Source organism: Gorilla gorilla, chromosome 20 (genome assembly GCF_029281585.2).
Source record: "Gorilla gorilla gorilla isolate KB3781 chromosome 20, NHGRI_mGorGor1-v2.1_pri, whole genome shotgun sequence".
Classification (NCBI taxonomy): domain Eukaryota; kingdom Metazoa; phylum Chordata; class Mammalia; order Primates; family Hominidae; genus Gorilla; species Gorilla gorilla.
The window spans coordinates 11,787,245-11,806,196 of NC_073244.2; the positions used below are offsets into that span (position 1 = coordinate 11,787,245).

The following is an 18,952-nucleotide window of genomic DNA, read 5'->3' on the forward strand; positions in this document are numbered from 1 at the left end:
TGGGTCTTGAGTGGGGCAGGCCTGGCAGGCTGGTGTCCCAGGGCGGGGGGACAGGGCCTGGAGTGTGGACAGTGAGTCCAAAAATGGGCATGCTCAGTGTGTTTACTGCTATGAAAAATGAGACCAGGCCTGAGAGGCTTGTGGCTTCGCCACCACCTCTGTTCCTCCTCGTGGATCGGAAAGACGGGCCAGAGCCTAAGGCAGAAACCAGCTTGTATTGGTTACCAGGAGTGAGGAAAAGCCGGGCATTACAATCCGTTAACTGTGAGCTTCAGTGTCTCCAAGGAGAGATGTATATTTTAAAGACATTCTTTCTGTCTGATTTCAACTAAGGCTTGGGCTATGTGACCAGACAAACAGTGTGATTATTCCCAGCTTTTCGTTTCTAAAGTGAGCACGCGTCTTTCTCTTCCTGCACCCCTCACTCTGGCGCAGGCCCAGCGATGCTCTGAGCTCCTGCGGGCGGGGAAGTAGGTTTTTAAAGGCCACGTGAGCTGACATTAGTACCTTCTGTGTGAATGAGAACAAAACATTTGGGACTGAATATACTGCAATGTACACATTCATAAGAAACATTCTAATAACAATTAGCGCACAAAACTATTGGTATAAACATTTTTCCAAAAAGAGAAAACTATTGCATTTCGTTAGAAATCGCGTCCCGGGCCGAGGCTCGTCTTTCTTCTCTGCAGTTGGTTTGGGGACAGAACTCCAGCACGCAGCTGTCCAACTGCAGTGGCTACGTGTTTCCATGGAGACAAACTTGGTGTCTCAAGTTCAGGGCTTCGAAAGTCCCGAATATTTGTTTGTCCCGAGAGAAGAGTTTTGACTTTGAAGAGGTCCAGGTGGGACTCGCTGGGGGTGGGGTGCTCCGGGATTAGTTCAGAGGGAGGTGTTCTGGAAGACTCCGTGGAGCGGGACGCAGGCACTGCTGTTTGGACGACATGCGGGATGGCTGCTTTCTGAAGTTGTGGCTGTGACACTGACCCTGTTGGACAAACTCCTTCCACAGCCAGTGGCTTGATGGTGACGGTGAACTTGGACAGAGCCCCAGATCCTTCCTGCTGCTGATAAAACTTCTGGTTTTGATTTTTTGAAAGACACTGCTGTGTCCTGGCACGAGCGAGCCCGTTTCTGTGGCTTGTTCTTTTTCGAGCTGCGGATCTGCCAGGACACAGCGATTGTCAGCTGCCCCTCAAGTCATTTGGCATCTGGAGATGGGTTCCTGCAGCACAGCCGGCCTCCCGCCTCGGGGCATCCGGCAAGGAGGTCTGGATCTAAAAGGCCACAGGGCGCTGCGCCCAGCTGGGTCCCTCCCACATGGTGCTACCAGACAAGGGCACTCCACTTTCCATTCCTGAGGGGACTCCAGGGATGCTGGCGAGCTCTCTGCCTCCCCAGCGGTGGCAGGTAGGAGGGGAGAGGCCGTCCCTTTCTAGTCAGGCTCTGCCAGGTTTTTTTAATTTTTAAAATCATGGTGAAAATTGGTTCCAGTTGAGTGCAGAGGCCAGTTCTCTCAGCACAGCCCTTTCAGCTCTTAAAGGGACTGGGGCCAAAGTCCAGGGTTCCAGCAGAGGAGGGTTTGTCCAGAATAAGGAACCCATGGTCTGGTGGGGCCCTGGTGGCTGCGCAGGGACCTGGGGACCCAGAGCACAGCTACAGCCAGTGGGAGCCCCGGCCTGGGCTTCTGTAGCTTCAACAACTGCTTTCCTTCTTGAACACTGACCCCGGGAGCCCCCACTTGAGTCAAAGTAAACATCACATCATCTAAGAGGCACTAATTTGGTGGAGCCGGTGAAATCCAGGTTCCCAGAGTGACCAGGTGGCATCTTCTGGAACCTCGAGGAGGCGCCGGCCGGGGCTGCTAGATGCCCTGCAGGGAGTGGTTGGGGTCACTGCGCTCCCGCTTTACCAGGGGCTCACCCAGGCTGCGGGCGTCTGGGCCCGCCTCGCTGCCACGCTGCTCATCGCCCATGTCATCTGCGGAGGGAGGGGTAGGGTCAGTGTCCATCATCAGGAGGGCACGAGAGGGAGAGAAGGAAGTGCACGTTCCGAGAACTGCTCCGGCACGCCAGGCAGGGCACCGAGGATACATGGCAGCCTGTGGACCCCGCCTCGGCCTCTGCTCCAGGCTGACCTGTCCTCCCCCACCTGCTGTCGCCCAGAGGTGCTCCCAGCTCGGGCCAGGCGAAAGAGCCTCTGCCCTGTGCCTCCCTTTCCCAGCACCGACAGGCCTGGGGCCTGCTCCCCACAGGGCTGGGGCCTCTGGGGTCCTCCCACCCTCATGGGGCAGAGACGGGGCCCAGGGGTCCCTCTGGCCTGCCTGTCCCACTCTCCTGCTGGGCGTGGGCGCAGGAGACCAGGGGCTGCCTAGTCTGGGCCTGGTGCTGAGGTCCCTGGGCAGCAGCTACCCAGAGGCCAGCGGCACTCTGAGCCCCAGCCGAGCCAGTCTGCAGTGGCACCTGCTGCCCAGGCATCACCCACTGTCCGGATGACAGATCCCAGGGCCCTCACCCCCCAAGGGGCTGCCCCCATTTCCACCTGTTCATCATGAGATGGGGCAGACAGGCCACGGCCAGGAGTACCACCCCCCTGGGAGGGCCGTGGTGGGAAAGCTGCACACGCACCTACCTTTGTCGAGCAGCGTCAGCGACAGAGAGGCGAGATCGTTGAACTGAAAGAGAAACCTGGAGTCAGGGGCGCCTGCAGAGGGGCGGCAGTTGCTGTTTGGGGTCTCTGGGGATGCCGGCCCAACCTTGCCTTGAGCCACGTCCTCCATTCACAGTGAAGCAGCTGGGGCCTGCCCTGAAACGTGGCTCTGATGCTGCCAGGTGTCTGGGTGGGTCCCTGTGCCCTGTCCAGGCCGCCTCTGGGAGCTGCTGGGGGTGGAGGGTGCTGACTGCTCGGGGCAGCGAGGGGACAGCAGCTGGCTCCCAAAGTCCCCTGGGTGCGGCTGCTCCGGGTTTTAAGGTGGCATGGAAGGGCCATGGGCCAAATTATCTTTGCTCCCTGAAGTCTGTACACAGCAGGAAAACCACTCCTTGGCTGCCCCAAAGCCCGGCGTTCACGCCAATGTGCAGAGAACAGACAGCTTCCACAGTTTCTGCACACGTTGTGGGGCCCTGGCCACCAACTCTTAGAGTGCTGTGGCTTCTGGGTAGTAAGAGTGCAGGGATCCCGCCATTCATCAAGCATCATCTCGTTTCTTCCTGGAGGCCATCCCATGCAGCCCAGCAAGTCCACTCCAAGGTGTGGACCCCGAAGAACTGAACACAGGAGTGCACACAAACACCCGCCCACACACGCCCACGGCAGCATCGCTCACCACGGCCACAGAGAGGGAGCGCGTGCACAAACACCCGCCCACACACGCCCACGGCAGCACCGTTCACCACGGCCGCAGAGAGGGAGCGCGTGCACAAACACCCGCCCACACACGCCCACGGCCGCAGAGAGGGATTGCGTGCACACAAACACCCGCCCACACATGCCCGCGGCAGCACTGTTCAGACGGCCACAGAGAGGAAGCGTGTGCACAAACACCCACCCACACACGCCCACGGCAGCACCAATCACCACGGCCACAGAGAGGGAGCGCGTGCACACAAACACCCGCCCACACACGCCCACGCAGCCCCGTTCACGACGGCCACAGAGAGGGAGCGTGTGCACAAACACCCGCCCACACACGCCCACGGCAGCACCGCCCACGACGGCCACAGAGAGGGAGCGCGTGCACAAACACCCGCCCACACACGCCCACGGCAGCACCGTTCACGACGGCCACAGAGAGGGAGCGCGTGCACACAAACACCCGCCCACACACGCCCACGGCAGCACCGCCCACGACGGCCACAGAGAGGGAGCGTGTGCACAAACACCCGCCCACACACGCCCGCGGCAGCACCGTTCACGACGGCCACAGAGAGGGAGCGCGTGCACAAACACCCGCCCACACACGCCCGCGGCAGCACCGTTCACGACGGCCACAGAGAGGGAGCGCGTGCACAAACACCCGCCCACACACGCCCACGGCAGCACCACGGCCACAGAGAGGGAGCGACCGTGCAGCACGGAGGGACGAGCGGTCAGCACAGCGCGGCCAGCCACACACCGGAACACAACTCAGCCAGGAGAGGAACCAGGCTTTGACCCGGGCCGCAGCGCGGATGTCGCGTTCCGTGACAGACGCCGGACACAAAAGGCCACACAGTGTGTGATCCCGTTTCTATGAAGTGTCCAGGACAGGCCGAGCCACAGAGGCAGGAGGGGGCTGCGTGGGTGCTGTGCTGCAGGAGGGGCGTGGGAATGACTGCTCCTGGGGACGGGGTTTCGTTTTGGGGTGATGGAATGTTCTGGAACTGGACAGAGGTGCCAGCTGCACGTTGTGGATGTGCTAAGCGCCACTTGATTGTGCGCTTTCACGTGGAAATCTCACCCTACGTGTGTGTTACCACAATAAACAGAAAACTCTGGGTGGTGTGTCCGAGGCCTCCCCTGCGTGGCGGGACGCCCAAGGTCAACCTCCTTCCAGAGCCAGCGGTGTGATGCGGACTGTGAACTTGGACAGAGCCCCAAATCCTTCCCAGTGCTGATAAAACTTGTGGTTTTGATGTTTTGAGACACTGCTGTGTCCTGGCACGGGTGGGCCCGTTTCTGTGGCTTGTTCTTTATCGAGCTGCAGCTCTGTCCGGGCGGCAGAGCAGTGGGACCTGCGAGTGTCCTCTCTCTGGGCTGCTCAGAGCACACCGCCCTCTCCCCACAGGCCCGGCCAAGCCCCGGCCGTCCCACCCAGGAGGGTCCTCACCTCTCCCATCACAGCGATCGGCGTCTCTCCGGTGGCCTCCGCGACGCGGTGCTCCACCAGGTAGAACATGTACTCGTCGTAGAGCAGGCGGATGAGGTGGAAGGAGCCGAAGCTGGCGGCGCTGCGCAGGGTCAGGTCCCGGATCACCATGGAGCTGGGGACAAGCGGACAGAGGCTGGGGACCCTCAGGGGAGCATGGAACCCGGGCCCCGGGCCAGACTTCATGGCAGCAACACACCCCCTGCTCTACGTTCCCTGGGGAACCCAGAGGCTGAGTGATCCTAAGACCTGCAGGCCTACGCGGGGGCTGACGGGCTGCCGAGACCCTGGGCCCACGTGACGGACAGGTGGGGCAGGCCTGCGCGCTCAGTTCCAGAGACCACCTGGGGAACAGGAGAGGGAGATGGGCAGTCAGCCCCAAAGCGACAGGCTGCTGGAAACACAACTGTGGCTGGTGCTAGCGCAGGCGCTAGATGGGATCTTAGCTGGTCTTTCTAGTGACATTTCGGACTCCGAATCAGAGCACAGGCTGGCAGCTGGTGCCTGTCTCCCCAGCAGGAGGCGCTTTTCCCCACCTTCCCCGTATCCTTGCCACCTCCCGCCATTCCTCAGCCTGTGGTTTCAGGCACCTAAAAACAAGACAAAAAGCCAGGGTGCTTTAGTCTCTGTCAGCGAAAGCAGGGGTTTCAGAGACTTCAGCCCAGATCCAGTCCGCATCCAGCCCTCAGCCTGTGTGCTGACAATGCTTTACATTTTGAAATGGTTGGAAAAAGTCAAAAGAATAATTATATTCGGTGGCACGTGGAAATTACATGAAATTCACATTTTGGTGTCCACAGACAGTTTCACTGGCACGCGTCATGCCCGTTCCTATGTTGTCTTTCCTAGGATGGCTGCAAATACTACCTGGTTCTTTCTGGGAGAGGCGGCCCCTGACCTAAAGGATCAGTATAAGACCAAAGGGGGCTAGGCACGGTGGCTCACACCTGTAATCCCAGCACTTTGGGAGGCCAAGGCGGGCAGATCACTTGGCCTCAGGAGTTCTAGACCAGCCTGGCCAACATGGTGAAACGCCATCTCTACTAAGAATACAAAAATTACTGAGGCATGGTGGCACATGCCTGTAATCCCAGCTACTCGGGAGGCTAAGGCAGGAAAATTGCTTGAAGCTGGGAGGCGGAGGCTGCAGTGAGCCGAGATCATGTTGCTGCACTCTAGCCTGGGTGACAGAGCAACACTCCATCTCAAAAAAAAAGAATGAAGTGGAACAATGTCTCAGTCCTCCTATAAGACCTAAAGGACTTATATACAGTGGCACCTGATTAAAAACTTTGGCCTACAAGCCAGGCGGCCCCCAATGCCCAACTGCCCTGGCTCGAAGTATACTTTCATAAACTCTCAGTTACGTCTAATCGGTATCGAGCGATAAAAAGAAGACACGGGCTTGAGAAAGGCAAAGACAGCCGCACTATGAAGACCACCAAAGCTGTCTATCCTTAAGTGTCAAGCATAGCTGCAAAGCCCCCAGCCCCCTCCTGTTCCTCCGGGCCCACCCAGGTTGGCTTCCAAGCCCCCTTTCCCCAAAGGCCTCCCCCACGCAGATGAGGTGCTGGCACTCTGCAACCAGCTTCCCCACAGCCCCGGTGGCTGGTGCGATGCTTCAGTCCAAAGTATTTCCAGAACATCGCCTGCGGTCACCCCGGTATCTCTGGGTTCCCAAATGGGCTCGCAGCTCCCAGAAAGTAGGAGCATCGGCCGACCACCACCAAGGGAGGCCCAGCCAGAGCTTGGGGATGACCAGCCAAGGCGTCAGTCCACATGCTACCATTTTCTAGTGGGTGCTACAGAAATAAATCCCGTAAACCTAATTTTTATTTTTTATGACTGCACTGCACGTGCATAAGAATGAAGTCAGACCAGGCGCGGTGACTCACGACTGGAATCGCAGCACTTTGGGAGGCTGAGGCAGGTGAATCACCTGAGGTCAGGAGTTTGAGAGCAGCCCGGCCAACATGGCAAAACCCCGTCTCTACTAAAAATACAAAAATCAGCCAGGCCTGGTGGTGGGCACCTGTAATCCCAGCTATTCAGGAGGCTGAGGCACGAGAAGTGCTTGAACCCGGGAAGGGGAGGTTGCGGTGAGCCGAGATCGCACCACTGCACTCCAGCCTGGTGACAGAGCGAGACTCTGTCTCAAAAAACAAGCAAACAAGAGAATGAAGTGGAACAGTGTCTCGGTCTCCCTTGTGAAGAGCACCCTCACCTTGCAGACGTGACCCCGATCCCCTCCAGCTCTGAGCTGTGCTCTTCTCTGGCTGGCAGGCACCTCAGTCCTGCGCTCACTCTGCTCTTCTCAATTCTTCAACTTGCAACCTTCCCTCTGTCCATGGAGACTGGCATCGGCATCCCTACGCTGTCTCTTCCCTTGCTCTTCCTCCCTCATTATCCCAGTGTGGCTTTATTGTAATTTCTGGCTACACTGGTGTTTCTGTTATGTGGCAGTGGTGTGCTGGGTCCATGGCAGAGCCGCATAGTCTATTAGGCGTGTGGTTCCTCTCATTCATTCACTGAGCCAGCATTTAAACAGAAGTGAGGTCCCAGCACTCGGGTAGCATGCCTGATCATGCAGGAGACAGACAACAGACAAGTGAACAGATGACAGGTGACGGTCAATGCCAGGAGAAAGGCAAGGCATGGGGCATGCAAAGTGGGAAAGAATGGGCCATCTTATTTACAGAGGCTGGGGGTGAGGGATTTCTCTGCGGGTGATGGGTTTCTCTGCGTGGCTGTCTGGGGGAAAGATGTTCCAGGCAAGGGGGGCAGGTGCAAAGGCCCTGAGGCAGCGTGGCCAGGGGAGTGTGTAAGGAGACAGCTGAGAACAGGGGTGCTGGCTGGCCAGCTGAGGGGTCAGCAAACTTGTTCTTATTTTTTTTTTTTTCTTGAGATGGAGTTTGGCTCCTGTTGCCCAGGCTGGAGTGAAGTAGCACAGTCTTGGCTCATTGCAACCTCTGCCTCCTGGATTCAAGTGATTCTCCTGCTGCAGCCTCCCAAGTAGCTGGGATTTCAGGTGCCCACCACCACGCCTGACTAATTTTTATATTTTTAGTAGAGATGGGGTTTCGCCATGTTGGCCAGTCTGGTCTTGAACTTCTGACCCCAAGTGATCCACCTGCCTCAGCCTCCCAAAGTGTGGGGATTACAGGCGTGAGCCACTGCACCCAGCCAGGCAAACTCGTTTTCACGCTTGCCAGATAGTAAATATTTTCAGCTTTGTAGCCAACAGTCAAACTGTTTTGTTTGCATTGACAGCTGTAGCTGATCTGTGAATTAATGCATGTGGCTGAGGTTCCAATAAAACTTTATTTGCACAATGGGCTGGGGCAGTGATATGGTTTGGCTCTGTGTCCCCACCCAAATCTCACCTTGAATTGTAATGATCCCCATGTGTTGTGGGAGGGACCTGGTGGGAGGTAGTTGAATCATGGGGACAGATGTTTCCTGTGCTGTTCTCTTGAGAGTGAATAAGTCTCATGAGATGTGATGGTTTTATAAAGGCGAGTTCCCCTGCACATGCTCTCTTGCCTGCCGCCATGGAAGATGTGCCTTTGCTCTTCCTTGGCCTTCCGCCATGCTTGTGAGGCCTCCCCAGCCAGGTGGAACTGTGAGTCCATTCAACCTATTTTTCTTTATAAATTACCCAGTGTTGGGTATGTCTGTATCAGCAGCGTGAGAATGGACTAATAATACAGGTGGGGATAACAATTTGGCCCTGTGGCCATAGCTCATCCATGCGCTGGGTCACGTGGGGCCTGTCAGCCACAGAACAGCTTTGTTTTTTCCTGGGGTAATAACTGGCTCTTTTTTAAAAAATGCACATTTTCCATGTACTCAGCGAGACTAAAACTCCTTGACAGAACTGCAGGAGGCATCTTGGTGCCTTTCCTGGGGACGATCCCTCTGGAAGCCTTGGCTCCCCTGCCCTGGTCTGCACAGGTTAGGTCTGTAGCTTGGAAATGATTTCCCTTCAGAGCTCTCAGGACATCGCTCTACTGCCTTCTGGGTTTCTGCACATTGTTCGGAAGCCTAATGCTGCTCCCATCCCCAGCCTGTTTCTTTCTCTCTGGAAGCTTTTGTGGTTGTTTCTCAAACTTGGTGTTTCGAAATTTCACCAGGAGCCTCCTTGTGCCCTTCAGTTCTGAGACAGCTTTTTTCACCCCCTTAGAGATGGGGTCTTGCTCTGTCACTCAGGCTAGGGTACAGTGGTGCAATCTTGGCTCACTGCAGCCTGGACCGCCTGGGCTCAAGGATCCTTCCACCTCAGCCTCCCAAGTATCTGGGACCACAGGCACATGCCACCACGTCCAGCTAAGTTTTTTTACTTTTTGTAGAGGTCCTGATATTTTCCCCAGGGTGGTCTCGAATTTCTGGTCTCCAGCCATCCTCCTGCCTTGGCCTCCCAAAGTGGTGGGATTATAAGTATGAGCCACCATGCCCAGCCCCCAGTGATGATTTCTGTCTGCAGAACTTGCAACTTAGTATGTAGGCCACGGTGGCCTTCTGGGCCTGCTCCTGGGAGCCGCTGGTCATGAGTGAGGCCCCCAGCCAGGTAGTTGTTTTTTGCAGGTTCAGACACTGCTGCAACTCTGCTGAGCCCTGTTTTGCTCTGAGCTCACCAGCCGAGCCCCCTACCCTCTAGAAGTTTCTCTCGGAGCCCCCCACCTGCCAGAATTCTCTCGGAGGTCTGGCGGGACTAACCTGTAAAAGGACCATTTCAGCAGGAACTGCCGGGCGGCCTTGGGGAAGGTGGGGCTGCCGGCATGCTGCTTCAGGACCTGGGTGACCACGCTGTCCAGCCAGCTGGCCCACTGGTCCAGGGAGCTCTGCTGCTGCAGGGTCAGCTTGAAATCCTGCTCCAGCCGCTGCACCACACTCTCCTCGCACTGGCACACCCATGAGGCCTGCTCCTGTGGGCAGGGCGGAGGCCAGCGTCAGCAACGTGGACCCCCAGCCACGGCAGCCCTCCCCGGACCTAGCCATGCTCAGGGCGGGACATCATGCTGTGCTTGAGCCTTCTCGCCCTTGACCTTGACAGCTGCAAGCCAAGTCCTGTGTCTCCCATCACAGGGGCAGAATAGAGAGCTGAGGGGGATCGTACCCGGCTTCCAGGGACTCATACCCGGGTCTTTCTGGATCAAAGCTCATGCTATACGAGGTCTTTGTTTAGCTTTGTTTCAAAGGGGTCACTTCTAAATGTGTGTGTGTGCCTTTATTTATTTAATGGATAGACGCAGGGCCTGAAATAAGCATAGCTCGGAAGCTGCTGTGGGCTGACACTTTGCCAAGCCTGGGGGACAGAGTCAGGAAAGTGGCCACAGGGAGGTCAACGTGGTGCCACAATCCTGGAAGCTGGGGGCCTTTGTGAGGAAAATGAGCAGAAGTGTTGGCCACAGCGCCTGGACACCAGAGGGCCCTGAGAGATGATGGAGTGGAGAGAGCTGGGGGCTGTGGGTGGGCTTTGGCCTGGGACCCGTGTCATGCAACAGAACCGTGGCCAGGCTCGGGGCAGGGGCCAGGTTGTGCCACGGGCTCCACTTGGTGGGTTTGCTGGTTTTGCTGGAGGGCGGGAAGCCCGGGCCCTGGGGACGGTGTGGAGGAGGTCACCTGCACATTGGCAAAGTCCACGCGGTTGAGGTCGCTGAGCATCTGGTTGATCTGGGACGTGTTCTGCAGCACCGCCCGGGCCGCCTGCGCCAGGTGGTTGAGGGACGTGTAGCGCCGCAGCGTCTGGGCGAAGGCACTGACGACACCCACCTGTAAGCCAGGGCTCGTGGTGAGCAGGGGTTCGAGGGGAGAGCCTGTTCCGCTGCGCTCCTTGCAGGGGTGCGTGGGCTCAGGGACAACACAGGGAGGAGGGAGCAGGAAACAGCAACCTGGGCAGGGAAGAGGGAACTCCTGCTATTCTTAAGGACCCAGTGTGTGAGAATCAGTGAAGAGGAGACCTCGCCGGCACATCACACGCGTTGCTAACCGAGGCCTGCGTGCTGCTGAGTTAGAATTCACAACTGTCGCCATGCCCACTTCTAGAGTCCCTGTGGTTCTCTGGAGGGGCTGTTGAGACCACAGATTCCTGAGTGCTACAGGATCAGACTTTTAGTGGGTGTGGCCTGGGAATCTTATTTTTTTTAAAAGATGGGGTCTTGCTTGTTGTTGCCCAGGCTGGTCTCAAACTCGTGGCATCAAATGATCCTCCAGTCTCAGTCTCCCAAAGTGCTGGGATTACAGGTGTGAGCCACTGCACCGGCCCTGAATGTGACTTTTTAACAATGACCTGATCAATGCTTGCATCACTGCCTAACAGATCAATTCCGAAGAGCAGGCGGGTGCCCTGCAGCTGCCTCCTCTCACCTAAGAGCCCTTCAGGAAATGCTCATGATGGCTGGGTGAGGTGGCTCACGCCTGTAATCCCAGTACTTTGGGAGGCCAAGGCAGGTGGATCGCCTGAGGTCAGGAGTTCGAGACCAGCCTGGCCAACATGGCGAAACCCTGTCTCTACTAAAAATACAAAAAAATTAGCCGGGTGTGGTGGTGGGCGCCTGTAATCCCAGCTATTCGGGAGACTGAGGCAGGAGAATCGCTTGAACCCGGGAGGCAGACGTTGCAGTGAGCTGAGATAACACCATTGCACTCCAGCCTGGGCGACAGATTGAGACTCTGTCTCAAAAAAAAAAAAAAAAAAAAAGAAACGCTTGTGAGAACGGTGAGTAATCACTCTCTTTTCCACAAGTCGGCCAAGGTTCTACATTTCAAATTCGACTGATTTGTGGCCAAGATTGCAGCAATAAGGATCACAGCAAGGAGATTAAATTTCCCGAATAAGATGAGCACAGAAACACGCAATCTGTTCTGAATTGACCCAAAGATGTGACATCAAATGACATCTTCTGTTGTTCCCCTTCCTGCCAGCACTGATGCGTCATCGGCAGTGTGCTCAGGGCTTCCTGAAGGGATTGGTTACTCTCATGACACAGGGAAGAAGCCAGCGCTCTCTGGGACACAGTGGTCCTCATGCTGTCCTGGACTGGAGCCCCTCCCAGCCATCGTTGGGGAGCCCAGGCCTCACCCTGGACGTACCTTGGTCTGGATGACCTGTTGTGGGAAGTCACTCATGGCATTTGTCAACCAGCCTTCCAAGCTCTTGGCAAAGTTACGGATGGCCTGTGTCAAGGTACCTGGGGGATACAGACCATGATATTACCAGGGAGAAAGGCAGTGACTGGACCCTGGAAATCAGCATTCAGTGTAAGAGCTGGCCCAAGTGCGATGAAAATGACCACCATGAAGAACGAGCCACACAGGCGACGGGGAACCGAGGACACTTAGAAAAGGGAAGAACCGGGCATGGCCCAGCGCTGCTGGTCACCACCCACTGCCTATGCGGGTCTCACAGGGGCGATTCTGCCCCAGGGGACACTGGGCAATGTCTGGAGACGTTAATGGTGGTCATGACTGCAGGGTGCCTCAGGCATGGAGTGGGTGGAGGCTAGGGATGCTCCTCAGCACCCCACAGTGCCCAGGAGGGCCCCACCCCAGACAACGATCCAGCCCCAGATATCAACAGTGCCAAGGGAAAGAGGCCTTGACACAAACACACACACACACGTAAATACATTCTACCAACTTCCTAATTTATTTTAAAGTAGGTTAGAATAAGAAGCAAATAATAAGATTGTTAAAAAAAAAAAACACAAAAAACAAAAACAGAAAAAGGCCAGGTGTGGTGGCTGACGCCTGTAATCCCAGCACTTTGGGAGGCCGAGGTGGGCGGATCACCTGAGGTCCGGAGTTCGAGACCAGCCCGGCCAACATGGTGAAACCCCATCTCTACTAAAAATACAAAAATGATCTGGACGTGGCGGTGGGTGCCTGTAGTCCCAGCTATTTGGGAGGCTGAGGCAGGAGAATCACTTGAGCCCAGGAGGCGAAGACTGCAGTGAGCCTCCTGCACTCCAGCCTGAGTGACAAGAGCAAAACTCTGTCTTAAAAAAAACCAGAAAAATATTTTAAAATGCAAAAGGAAAGATACCCCAAACTCCCACCATAACATAGAAACTCAGACGAGGCATTGCCCTGAACAGTTTTCAGGCAGACAGGCAAGGCCAGGCCAAATGAGAAATGCAATACTTTTGCCGTTTCCCATCTTCCAGTAAAGGGAGCATAGAGTTTACTCAACAGGACGGAGAGCTGCCTGGTACTAACGGGCATGCCTATTTGTGGATGGCCTGAGGGGCACGGTCCATGGGCCCGGATGTTTGTGGATGGACTGCGGGGCACGGCCTGTGGTCCTGATGCTGTGATTTATGAAGAGAGGCCTCTGTGCCCAGCTTCCTTGATGACCCCTAGGGTTTTGGGGAGCTTGGCACGGGCCTGGCCTGAGGGCCCCCTCGTGGTGGGTGCTGTCATTGCCTCAGAAGCTGGAAGCCCTGGGAGGTCTCCAAGGGCACGAGTGATCTCTGCCGTGGGCCTAGCTTCCTTCCTCACTGTGCCTGTCACTCTCTCCCCACCCCACCAAGTCCTGTGGGAAATCACAGGGTGGGGCACTGGGGTGTAAATGTCTCCTGGAATCCCACGGTGCTGGGAAGTGGGGTCTGGCTGGGGGTTAAAGGTCAGCCTCTACCCTAACAGGCTGCAGGAGTCCAGGGCCATGTCCCCGCTTCTTCTTCTAAGTTTATGTCCCTGCCCCTCCTACAGGGGTGGCACTCAGGAAGTGTCACAGTGGGGCTTAAGGGAGGCTGGAGGAAGGTGGCTGGTGGTCGTCTGCAAGACCAGGGTGCCCAGCAACCCCACATGGCCCTGGGCCAAGGCCTCCCGCACAGTGACGGCTCCAGGGCTGCACACAGGCTACTCCCAGAGGCCGGCCTGCATGCCCCCAATGAACCTTCTAGAAAGCACCGAGCCCAGCCCAGCTACTCTTGGCTGTGTCCTGACAGCAGGTAGAGCTCACCAGAGCCACTGTGACCTTCCCCTCGAGTCAGAGACAAGGACAAATGCGCATGCCAGAGGACACACATTCTACGGCCCACAGCGGCTCTCACTTAGGGATTTTTTTTGAGACAGGGTCTTGCTCTGTTGCCCAGGCTGGAGTGCAGTGGTGCGATCATAGCTTACTGCAGCCTCGACCTCTTGGGCTCAGGTGATCCTCCTGCCTCAGCCTCCTGGGCCGCTGGGACTGCAGGCATGCAACACCACACCAGCTAATTTTTGTATTTTTTTTAGAAATGGGGTCTCACTATGTTGCCCAGGCTGGTCTCAAACTCCTGGGCTCAGCGATTTGTCTGCCTCAGCCTCCCATAGTGTGGGGATCACTGGCATGAGCCACCGCGCCCGCCCACTTTTGGGTTTTCTGTGAAAGCGATGGTCTGAGGTGGCTGAAGATGTACATGTAAGAAAGGACAGAGGAGGCAGGAAGAGAGGATGGAGCAGTGCCGGGCGGGGCCGTGGGTCACTTACTGGGGACCGGCCTCAGCACGTCGGGGATGAGAATCTCCACCAGCGCCTGGTAGAGGATGTGGTCGCAGCTCCTCATCCACCTGAGGATGCGGTCGCACTGACACAGGGAGATAAGCTTGTCCTTGGGCAGGACGGCGCCCTCGGGGTCTTCGTCACTGTGGAGGGAGGGGGGACAGGTGAGCTGTGGCCTGGCCCAGGTGGGCTCACTCAGCCAAGGGAGCGAGCAGAGAGCCGGGCTGCGGGACTTTTGCCCAACAGTGGGGCTGGGGTTTTGCTCCCCATCCCTGAGCCTCGACGGGTCCCCTCCCTCCATGTTGCTCCCGGTGCCTCCGTGTTTCCCCCTGTCCCTCACTGTCCACGCTGTCCCTCCCCTGCCAGTGGTCATACTGTCATAGTGTGTCTCACTGCAGCTATGGGTTGGGGTCACTTCTACTTGGGATTGCATCATGGTCACCTCTAAAATCCTCCCTATTCAAACAGTCTGACCCTGCAAAGGGGCGGATGGCAATGTGAATTTCAAGTCAACTCTACCAAGTCTAAAAATTACAGGGACGGAGGCAGAGGGGTCTGAGCCCTGATTCTTGGAGAGCTGAGGCTTTCGTTTGTGGGTTACCTGTGGACGTCAGCAGGGGGTTAAGTCTGGGGTGGCTGTGAACTCAGCCAGGGTGTGGCAGTCACCTGGCAGGAAGAGAGGTGGGGCCGTCGCTGGAGGAGGCCTTAGAGTTCCAGAAGGAGAGCCACAGCTTCTCGATGTAGTGGAACTGGAGGTTCATCACCACATCTACAGTTGCCTAGGAATGAAGGGACCGGTGAGACAGACGGGTGCGTGCGCCCATCACGTGCACTCAGCACACGTCAAGTGAGCAGCCGTGATCCGGGCTACAGCGGGGTGCCCTGGAATCCCAAGGGAGGCCACAGAGAGGAGAGGAGCAGGCGATGGACATGGATGCGGAGGGGCTGCTGCTTCAGAGAGGATGCTTGTGGGGGGGCTCGGGGCTCCAGCTCCTCAGCGTCACCTGGGGACGCCTGGCCTGAGCTGGCGGTTCCTGGGAGGGACACGTAGGAGCTGCCTGCCTGGGCTGGGGCGGTCACCTCGCAGTGCCGTCTGTACACCAGCTGCAGGGCCTTGACGTCGTGCAGTGTGACGCCATCCTGCAGCAGGACGCTGCCCAGGTCGGGCGCTGGGAACTCGGGGAAGACGTGGGAGACATCTGGGGGAGGAACACGGGAACATCAGAAATGGCGAGGCTCTTAGGACACCGCGGACAACTGGAAGGCCACGGTGGATGGGGGCCCAGAAACAGATGTTCTGCCCCACCCCATGCAGTCAGGGAATTTGTTTTTTCTTTCTTTTTCTTTTTCTTTTTTTTTTTTTGGAGACAGGGTCTTGCTCTGTTGCCCAGGCTGGAGTGCAGTGGCACGATCTCGGTTCACCGCAACCTCCAGCTCCTGGGATCAAGCGATTCTCCTGCTTCAACCTCCCGAGTGACTGGGATTACAGGTGTGCGCCACGATGCCGGCTAATTTTTGCATTTTTTTAGTAGAGACGGGATTTCGCCTTGTTTTGGCCAGGCTGGTCTCGAACTCCTGACCTCAGGTGATCTGCCCACCTCGGCCTCCCAGAATGCTGGGATTACAGGCGTGAGCCACCGTGCCCGGCCTTTTTTTTTTTTTTTTTTTGAGATGGAGTCTCGCTCTGTCACCCAGGCTGGAGTGCAGTGTCGGGATCTTGGCTTACTGCAACCTCGTCCTCCTGGGTTCAAGTGATTCTCCTGTCTCAGCCTCTCGAGTATTTGGGATTACAGGCACGTGCCACCACGCCTGGCTAAGTTTGTATTTTTTTTGGTAGAGATGGGGTTTCGCCATGTTGGCCAAGTTGGTCTCAAACTCCCAACCTCAAGTGATCTGCCTGCCTCAGCTTCTCAAAGTGCTGTGATGACAGGCGTAAGCCACCGCGCCCAGTACAGTCAGGGAATTTGTAAGCATCAGTTTTCTCAGGTAGAAAATGGAGAGGATATTGTCACCTCCCAGGAACATTAAATATGCAGACACAGAGAAAGCCCTGAGCCCAGGCCCTGGCACACAGCAAGTACCCACAGAGCCAGCTCAGGGCAGCACATCTCGGGGAGAAGGCCAGCCACGGTGTCCCTGCAGTGACCTCCTGGAGATGGGCCTGACCCCACCTCAATCTCTGCCGAAGACTCAACCCAGGAGGGTTCTGTTTGGGCTCAAAAAAGATCATAAACGACATGGAAGCCACTGAGTGTGTACAGAGCCCACGTGAATCATGACATGCCAGTGAGCCTTCCTTGGCCGCCCCCCACCCCCCTGCCCTCCCTCATGGCAGGCTCTGAGTTAGGGCCTTCCCGGGGCAGAGATGGCACCACCACTAGGCCAGCTGGGGAAGAACGCTGTCCCCTGAGCAGCCCCCAGGGAAGAGGCCAAGACTGCCTCATGTTGGGGAACCAGAAGCACCCCAAAAGCTCCAGGCAAGAAGGAAGAAAGCCCAGATGGCAGGCAAATCCTGGTGCACCCTGAGTAGAGAATATCTAGCGTTCTTTCTTTTTTTTTTTTTCTTTAATTTTAAAGGCAGAGTCTCGCTCTGTCACCCAGGTTGGAGAGTAGTGGTGTGATCATGGCTCACTGCAGCCTCGAACTTCTGGGCTCAAGTGATCCTCCTGCCTCAGCCTCCTGAGTAGGTGGGACCACAGGAGCTTGCTACTATGCCTGGCTAATTTTTTAATTTTTTAGTATGTTGCCTAGGCTGGTCTTGAACTCCTGAGCTCAAGTGATCCTCCCGCCTTGGCCTCCCAAGGTGTTGGGATCATGGGCATGAGCCGCCTGTCCTCTAGTGTTCTTTCTGATGGTCATTTGATTTTATTTTCTCATTTTTCTGATGGTCATTTTATATATTAATTTTTTTGGCATGTGCTGATTATTCTAAAGTCTCAGGGATGTCAGAAAGAAGGTTTATCAAGAACTTTCTATGTGACCGAAAAGGTGTCTCGTAAGAAAACTGTCGGAATCAGACACTTAGACGCCACTGGTTCTGCTGGTGTTGAAACCCAGGAGTGTGGCGAGCAGATGGGAGCCCCGCCCCGGGGCCTGACCAGGCCTCTCACCTATGTACTGCTGGTGGTGCTGGCTCTGCACGGCCATGGTCTGTTCTGGAGTGCTGTGCAGGCCGCTGTGGGAGCCGCTGTCCCCGAGGCTGTCCGTCTTCTGGGCTGGCCGGTACCTAGGCCAGGAACACGCATACCATCATGAGGCCCAGCAGCCCTGCCGGGGGTGGGCCCAAAGACTGGGGGGCTGGGCAGGATTCAGTCAGGCATGTGTGTGTGACGTTTACGAGTTGCGGTCAAATACACATAACACAAAAGCTACCATCGGAACCATCTTGAGTGCACAGCTCAGCAGCATTAAGCACATTCACGTGGTTGTGCAACCCTCACCATCGTCATCTCCAGAACTTGATCATCTTCCCACACTGAAGCTCTGTCCCCATGAAACGCTCACTCCCCATCCCTGTCCCCAGCCCCTGGCACCCCCCATCTGACTTCCCGTCTCTGTGAATCTGACGACTCTAGGGACCTCCTAGGAGTGGGGTCACACAGGATTTGTCCTTTTGCAACTGGTCTCTCTCACTGAGCGTTATGTCCTCAAGGTCCACCGAGTTGTAGCCTGTGTTGGAATTTCCTCCTTTTTAAGGCTGAATAATATTCCATCATATGGATGAACCACAGTTTGTTAATGGACACTTGAGAAAATAGATATATATTTTCCCCCTAACATTTCTCTCTTAGAAAAAAAAGTGAAATTCTTGGCCGGGCGCAGGGGCTCACGCCTGTAATCCCAGTGCTTTGGGAGGCCGAGGCAGGTGGATCATCTGAGGTCGGGAGTTCGAGACCAGCCTGACCAACATGGAGTAACCCCGTCTCTACTAAAAATACAAAATTAGCTGGGCGTGGTGGCACATGCCTGTAATCCCAGCGACTCAGGAGGCTGAGGCAGGAGAATCACTTGAACCTGGGAGGCGGAGGTTGCAGTGAGCCGAGTTCACGCCATTGCACTCCAGCCTGGGCGACAAAAGCGAAACTCGGTCTCAAAAAAAATTAATTAATTAATTAAAATAAAATAAAATAAAATAAAAGGGAGATTCTTTGCGTGAATCACAAACATCTTATTATTGGTGCAATCTTAGAAGTTCTGAGACTTTCATTTTGAGCCAGACGGTGGTGGCCAGCCTGTGCAGGCAGTGCTGAGAAACACTCAGCACTTTCCAGGCACTGGACTCTTCAGGGCCCGGTGTGTGGTGTGGTGGGGGCAGGGAGGGAGCCGGCCTGAGCTGGAGCATCTCCAGGGAACCTCCCTCCTCAAACATGAAGCGGGGCCAGGCCTACGGGGAGGCGGGAGACCGTGCTGGCGAGGTGTGTGTAAACCACCTGGCTCAGGGCAGGCCGTGGGCATCACACAGACACAGGCTCAGGCTGTGGCTTCCAAATGCAAATGGCATCAGCCTGTCCCCCTGAAATGTGTGTCGCTGCTCCTAAAATGACACACTGCCTGGAGCACAGGTTCACAGGTGTTTGCCAGGGTCCCAAATTGAACAACAGCAGTGAGCTCCAGAGTCCATGTCTG

At 56.2% G+C, this 18,952-nt stretch overlaps 1 protein-coding gene across 8 annotated transcripts in view; it reads right to left on the bottom strand.

Annotated features, from left to right (window-relative positions):
• Positions 1 to 532: 532 nt before the first annotated feature.
• The window catches only part of RFX2 (regulatory factor X2), a 118,936-nt gene continuing 100,516 nt past the window's right edge, over positions 533 to 18,952 (bottom strand). For 6 of the 8 annotated variants that reach the window (XM_019016241.4, XM_055371409.2, XM_019016242.4 and 3 more), the window contains 10 exons: positions 17,437 to 17,552; positions 15,407 to 15,525; positions 14,993 to 15,105; positions 14,315 to 14,469; positions 11,939 to 12,036; positions 10,469 to 10,618; positions 9,563 to 9,771; positions 4,808 to 4,961; positions 2,632 to 2,674; positions 533 to 1,980 (listed from right to left, as the gene is read on the bottom strand). In XM_019016241.4, the coding sequence (XP_018871786.1) occupies positions 1,865 to 1,980; positions 2,632 to 2,674; positions 4,808 to 4,961; positions 9,563 to 9,771; positions 10,469 to 10,618; positions 11,939 to 12,036; positions 14,315 to 14,469; positions 14,993 to 15,105; positions 15,407 to 15,525; positions 17,437 to 17,552 (1,273 nt within the window). In that variant the 3' untranslated portion in view covers positions 533 to 1,864. Of the gene's footprint in view, positions 1,981 to 2,627; positions 2,675 to 4,807; positions 4,962 to 9,562; positions 9,772 to 10,468; positions 10,619 to 11,938; positions 12,037 to 14,314; positions 14,470 to 14,992; positions 15,106 to 15,406; positions 15,526 to 17,436; positions 17,553 to 18,952 lie in introns of all 8 variants that reach the window. The other 2 variants (XM_063702011.1, XM_019016243.4) reach the window with 1 other exon arrangement.